The sequence below is a fragment of the Pinus tabuliformis genome, chromosome 9 (genome assembly GCF_031772625.1).
Source record: "Pinus tabuliformis cultivar Carrire ecotype Pingquan chromosome 9, CPIR1, whole genome shotgun sequence".
In the NCBI taxonomy this organism is placed as follows: Eukaryota; Viridiplantae; Streptophyta; class Pinopsida; order Pinales; family Pinaceae; genus Pinus; species Pinus tabuliformis.
In genome coordinates, this window is record NC_142307.1 from 239,565,937 (window position 1) to 239,572,935 (window position 6,999).

The window sequence follows — 6,999 nt, forward strand, 5'->3', positions numbered from 1 at the left end:
ACATAGGGAGATGGGCCTGAAACCCTGCGGTTCATCTGAGCAGCCAGACTTTGGAATTAACGCCAGGAAGGTGGCGTTCAAACCTTGGTGCATGCGTTTGGAGCACCTGGATTCCTCCACTAGATCAAGTAGATCATTTCCCATGAAGCTCCAAGTCGCCTGATAAAATTCTATGGTGAAGCCATCAAGTCCTGGGGCCTTATTTTTAGCCATTTTGTTTATTTCTTACTCCAATTCATCCTTGGAGATTATTCGAAGAAGGGCTAGGTTTTGATCTCTAGAGACTTTCTTGGGAATATGGTGGTTGATTTTGTCTATGTCCTCAGCTCCGTTGATATTTGGTTCAGAGAGAATACCTTTGAAATGCTCCACCAATAGATGTTCAATTTCATCTTGTTGAGTCACTCTGTTTCCTTCCTTGTCTTTCAAGGAGAAAATTTTGTTGTGCTGGTGAGGATTTATCATGGCTTTGTGGAATAATTTGGAGTTTTTGTCACCTTCTTTGAGCCATTGGGTTCGGGATTTTTGTTTCCAGAGGATTTCCTCCTGTTTTCGCCTTTCCTCTAATTGGGTGATTACTCTACCTTCCTCCTCTGCCAGAGCCTGACTTCGGCCTTCCAAGATGATTTGCTGCTGGATTCTTTCCATTCTGGATTGGAATTTGCCCTGCTCCTGCTGGATATTTCCAAATTCTTCCTTGTTCCACTTTTTGATTTTGCTTTTAATTTCTTTGAGCCTTTGCTGAAATGAGCGCATTTTGCTGAGGCCCTCCTTTCCACTTTTGTTGTCCTGCCACCAGCCTCCTACTTTGTCTAGGAAGTCAGGGCCTCGGAGCCAAAAGGACTCGAACCGGAAGGGTCTCTGTTTGCTCTGATTATTTAAGGCTATTTCCAACTTTATTGGCCAGTGATCCGACCCTGCTGAGGGTAGGATAGAGGCTTCATGGAAGATATACAGCTCGATTATGTGTTCTAAGATGAGGAATCTGTCTAGTCTTGAAGAAATCTGTTTGGAACCACCTCTTCTATTGTTCCATGTGAATTTCCCGTTGATGGTTGGGATATCCACTACTCTTAATTCTGTTTGCACTTCTCTGAATATTTCCATTTCTGTGTCTTCCCTGCTTATTCCACCTTTTTTCTCTTCTATAGAAGCGATTAAGTTGAAGTCTCCAGCCAGGATCCATCTCTGTTCTTGGTGTAAACTTCGGAGCTTAGTCAGCTTAGTGAGGAATAGGTCTCTGTCTGCTCGGGTGTGGGGCCCATAGACAGCTGAGATTACAACCCATTCACTTTGTCCTATTAGTCTGAATCGCCCGGTGAGGATTCTTGGCATTCCTATCCACCAGTCAACGAGGACTTCAGCTAGGTTCTAGAGAATAGCTATCCCTCTTGAACTGCCTTTTGGATCTATAGTGACATGTTCGTATCTTGGTTTTATTTTATTGAGGATTTCCTCCATTTTCTGTCCTGGGATTTTGGTTTCTTGTAGAAGCATGATCTGAGGTTTGTCTTGTTTGGGTCATGCTGCCAGATGTCTTTGTTTTCCTTTACTATTTAAGCCTCTGATATTCCATGAGGTCAAAATCATTGATTAAATTAAGAGAGGGTTTGGAACACCGCTGATAGCGGGACTACTTTTCCAGTGTTGATTAGGGTTTCTCCCATGAGTTGTATGGAGTCCTTGATGTTTCTTCTTCCTATTTCCCCCCCCCCTTTTTATTTTGACAAGTCTGGTCTGATCTGGTTTCTTTTTTAGTCTCTTGGTTTTCTATTGTTGGGGCTTTGCATTTTTCTAATTTGGTTTTGTATTGTTGGAAGGTTTCAATATACAACTTATTTTGATCTTCGGGGATAAACCTCTCATCGAGGTTCTTCCATTCGTGCAGCAGATTTTCCAACACTTCCTCTTCCTGGCTTAGGTCCTCCCTACTGGACTCCCAGTTTGTCTCCATCTGATCCATTTGTTCCTCTGTTTCCTTCTCCTGTTCTTGTGTCTCACTCGGGGCTTTTCTTTTAGCTAAGATCCTTTCACTAGTTTCACTGCAGTCTGAGCCTTTATCCTCCTGATTTTCCATGTGCTGAACTTCCTCATCCTCTTCTACCTGTAGTATAGCGAAACTGTTTGGTTTCGCTGTGTGAGGTTGTTTGCCTTTCCTATCTCTTTGGGGGAGTTCCTTGTTGGCTTTCTTTTTGTTTCTCACCTCTTGGAATTCCTCCTAATCCGACTTTCTCTTGTTTCTTTGGGGCCCTTTGTTTTCTTCTTCCTCCCGGGTTATTGGGCATTCCTTTGCTAGATGTCCATGGGTATGGCATCTACGGCACCTAAATGGGATATGTTCATAGTCTATGCTCTGCTGCCAGATATCTTCATGGTATTCAAGCTCTATAGTGTCGGGGATGGGGTTTTCTAGGTTCATGTAGACACAAATCCTGGCATATGAGGTGTAACTTGTTCATGAGCATGGAATGTGAAAACTCTGAAGTATGGATAAGAAGTCTTAGGATGTCTAAATTACTTGTGAGAATGGAAATATTCTTAACTAACTTGTTCATGAGCATGGAATGTGAAAACTCTGAAGTATGGATATGAAGTCTTGGATGTCCAAAATTACTTGTGAGAATGGAAATCTTCTTAACTAAAACATGATATGAAGTGTTTAAGAAAAGTTATTTTTCTGAAATTGATGCATTGAGGATTTGAGTTTCTGAAATTGATGATGCAAAGGAAATGATGGCATATTTAGTCTCTATTTTTCTGTTGAACATTCATTCTCTTTATAGTTATTTTTTGGTTATTGTTTCCTCTAAGCTTGCAACCCTTTCAATCCTCTTTCTTTTGTGAATATCACTAGTATAAACATCATTTGACTTTGCATTTCCTTTGCTCATTTGATTTCCATGACCTTACATCGTTAAAGCATTTTTTCCCCAAAAATAGTAACATGGGTCAAATTCAATAATATTTGAAAATGAGAAATTTCTTATATTTCCTAAAATGTTAAGGAAAATTTAATTATTCTTTAAATTTATTTTAAGTTTTTATATACTAATTGATCTTGATTTGCGTTCACACTAGGTTATTCATTTCGTGAGAGTTAGGAGAAAATATACAATTGTAACCATTTTCCCCAATTGTAGAATTACCAAACTAATAAATTTTATATTGCTTATTATATTTGAGAATAAGATTACATATTATTTAAAAAAATATGTTTTCAATTAATTCTATGTTTTGAATTTATTTTAATTAGAAATGAAAATCATAAATTTAATTAATTATATGTTTTAATTTTATTTTTATTTTTAAATTAAAAATATAAAATCATAAATTTAAATGGTTCAAATTACATTATAATGCACTTAATATTTATAATATGGTAGCCATTTCCAAATTTATATTTTTCATTATATATTCAATATCATCCATTAAAATGAAAATAAATATCTACAAACTTTAATAATAATAAAGAATTTGGTATGTTAACGTTTTTTTATTAGTAATTTAAAAATTATTAATTACAATTTTTGAAATTATATTACATTTTTCATGTATTATTGTATATAATATTTATAAAATTAAATAAGATAGCCATATATTTAATAAAATTTTCCATTATTATCCAATTTTTGTTTTGAAATTTTTCTAAAATAAAAATATAAAATTATAATTTTAAATGGTTAAAATTTCATTGTAATTCACTTGATATTTATAATATTTACGGGTTTACCAAGTTTATTTTTTCTGCTTTATATTAAATATTATTGATTAAAATAAAAATATATGTCTACAAATTTAAATAATTGCATGGAGAGACTTTAGTCCAACATGAATGACTACATGGGAGACTTTAGCCCAAAGTGAATGAGATGTTCTAAGGTTATGCAATGCTATTTAAACTTGTTAATTTAATCAAATTACATAAATATAAAATTAAATAAAATAAGAATTATAATTATTAATAATTAAACCATTTTAGATTCATCTTAACTCTAGATTTAGATAGCCTACAAAGGGATCAAATTTCTCAAGGTGCAAGCTTTTACTTTAGATCCATCTTAACTCTAGATTTAGTCAGCATAGAGAGGGAATTTTTTTCTTGATGATAATGTTAGAGTCTGTTCTATTCTTATAGTCTGGGAAAGCTTACAAAGACCCAAGATTTCACACGAGTGAGAGAGAAAATTTACTTAATGAGGTTTATAAACATGTATATGCATCTCCTAGATGGGGAGGAGCAAGTGGAGGGATATGGAGATGAGTATGAGATTGTTTTGTGTGAGAAATCCATCAAAACTTGTTAGATTTCTCACTCTACAATGTTTCTATGTGCTTGAGTTTATGCTAAAAGGAAATCTAACACATTTTAGATTTTCTTTTACATTGTAATGTTGTTAATCTAGCACACATTATACTTATTTAGTCCTAATATGTTGTTATGTCCTTGTATTTGTATTAGAAGGAAATATAGAATGTGTTAGATTTCTTTCAAATTTAAATATGCTTGTGTTTGTGTTGGAATAAAAGTTTAACACAAGCTAGATTACTTATACTCTACAATGTTGTTGTTGGCAATGTGCGTGTATTTGTGGTAGACATAAATCTACCACTTGCTAGATTTATCACTCTACAATGTTTCTATGTGCTCGAGTAAAAGGAAATCTAACACATGTTAGATTTTATTTTACATTGAAATGTTGTTAATCTAGCACACATTAGACTTATTTAGTCCTACAATGTTGTCATGTTCTTGTGTTTTTGCTTGAAGGAAATATAACATGTGTTAGATTTCTTTCAAATTAAAATGTGCCTGTGTTTGTGTTGGAAGAAAATTTAACACAATCTAGAATTCTTATACTCTACAATGTTGTTGTTGGCAACGTGCTTGTATTTGTGCTAGACATAAATCTAGCACTTGTTAGATTTCTCACTCTACAATGATTCTATGTGCTTGAGTTTGCACTAAAAGGAAATCTAACACATGTTAGATTTTCTCTTACATTGCAATGTTGTTAATCTATCACACATTAGACTTATTTAGTCCTAAAATGTTGTTATGTTCTTGTGTTTGTGCTAGAAGGAAATATAGCATGTGTTAGATTTCTTTCAAATTTAAATGTGCTTGTGTTTGTGTTAGATGAAAATTTAACACAAGCTAGATTTCTTATACTCTACAATGTTGTTGTTGGCAACGTGCTTGTATTTGTGGTAGACATAAATCTAGCACTTGCTAGATTTCTCACTCTACAATGTTTCTATGTGCTCGAGTTTGCGCTAAAAGGAAATCTAACACATGTTAGATTTTATTTTACATTGCAATGTTGTTAATATAGCACACAGTAGACCTATTTAGCCCTACAATGTTGTTATGTTCTTGTGTTTGTGCTCGAAGGAAATATAACATGTGTTAAATTTCTTTCAAATTAAAATGTGCTTGTGTTTGTGATGGAAGAAAATTTAACAAAATCTAGAATTCTTATACTCTACAATGTTGTTGTTGGCAACGTGCTTGTATTTGTGGTATACATAAATCTAGCACTTGCTAGATTTCTCACTCTACAATGTTTCTATGTGCTCGAATTTGCGCTAAAAGGAAATCTAACACATGTTAGATTTTCTTTTACATTGCAACGTTGTTAATATAGCACACATTAGACTTATTTAGTCCTACAATGTTGTTATGTTCTTGTGTTTGTGCTTGAAGGAAATATAACATGTGTTAGATTTCTTTCAAATTAAATTGTGCTTGGGTTTGTGTTGGAAGAAAATTTAACACAATCTAGAATTCTTATACTCTACAACGTTGTTGTTGGCAACATGCTTGTATTTGTGGTAGACATAAATGTAGCACATGTTAGATTTCTCACTCTACAATGTTGTTGTTGGCAACATGCTTGCATTTGTGTTAGACATAAATCTAGCAGTTGCTAGATTTCTCACTCTAGAATGTTTCTATGTGCTTGAGTTTGTGCTAAAAGGAAATCTAACACATGTTAGATTTTCTTATACATTGCAATGTTGTTAATCTAGCACACATTAGACTTATTTAGTCCTAAAATGTTGTTATGTTCTTGTGTTTGTGCTAGAAGGAAATATAACATGTCTTATATTTCTTTCAAATTTAAATTTCTTTGTGTTTGTGTTGGAAGAAAATTCAACACAAGCGACATTTATTATACTCTACAAGGTTGTTGTTGGCAACGTGCTTTTATTTGTGGTAGACATAAATCTAGCACTTGCTATATTTCTCACTCTACAATGTTTCTATGTGCTTGAGTATGTGCTAAAAGGAAATCTAACACATGTTAGATTTTCTTTTACATTGCAATGTTGTTAATCTAGCACACATTAGACTTATTTAGTCCTAATATGTTTTTATGTTCTTGTGTTTGTGCTAAAAGGAAACATAACATGTGTTAGAATTCTTTCAAATTTAAATGTGCTTGTGTTTATGATGGAAGAAAATTTAACACAAGCTAGATTTCTTATACTCTAAAATGTTGTTATTGGCAACGTGCTTGTATTTGTGCTAGACATAAATCTAGCACTTGCTAGATTTCTCACTTTACAATGTTTCTATGTGCTCAAGTTTGTTCTAAAGGGAAATCTAACACATGTTAGATTTTATTTTACATTGCAATGTTGTTTATCTAGCACACACTATAGACTTATTTTGTCCTACAATGTTGTTATGTTCTTGTGTTTGTGCTAGAATAAAATTTAGCATTTGTTAGAATTCTTTGAAATTTAAATGTGCTTGTGTTTGTGTTGGAAGAAAATTTAACACAAGCTATAATTCTTAAAATCTTCAATGTTGTTGTTGGAAACGTGCTTTTATTTGTGGTAGACATAAATCTAGCACTTGCTACATTTCTCACTCTAACTTGTTTCTATGTGTTATAGCTCCAAATCTCACTCTTATGGTTTGTGATGCTGCACTCATGGCCTAGGGCAACCCCTCCTTCCAGACCTGGTCCTAAAATTTAAAAAAACAGTGTT

The 6,999-nt window shown here is 33.5% G+C and overlaps 1 protein-coding gene across 1 annotated transcript; it reads right to left on the minus strand.

Annotated features, from left to right (window-relative positions):
* Positions 1-225: 225 nt before the first annotated feature.
* On the minus strand, positions 226-1,335 carry LOC149148071 (uncharacterized). Its single transcript, XM_089442061.1, has one exon. It carries the CDS (start codon positions 1,333-1,335, stop codon positions 226-228), a length of 1,110 nt encoding a protein of 369 aa, XP_089298187.1.
* Positions 1,336-6,999: the final 5,664 nt, after the last annotated feature.

What these genes read in the sequence shown, in the direction of transcription:
- LOC149148071 (XM_089442061.1), bottom strand. Translation starts at nt 1,335, where the DNA reads ATGCCAAGAATCCTCACCGGGCGATTCAGACTAATAGGACAAAGTGAA.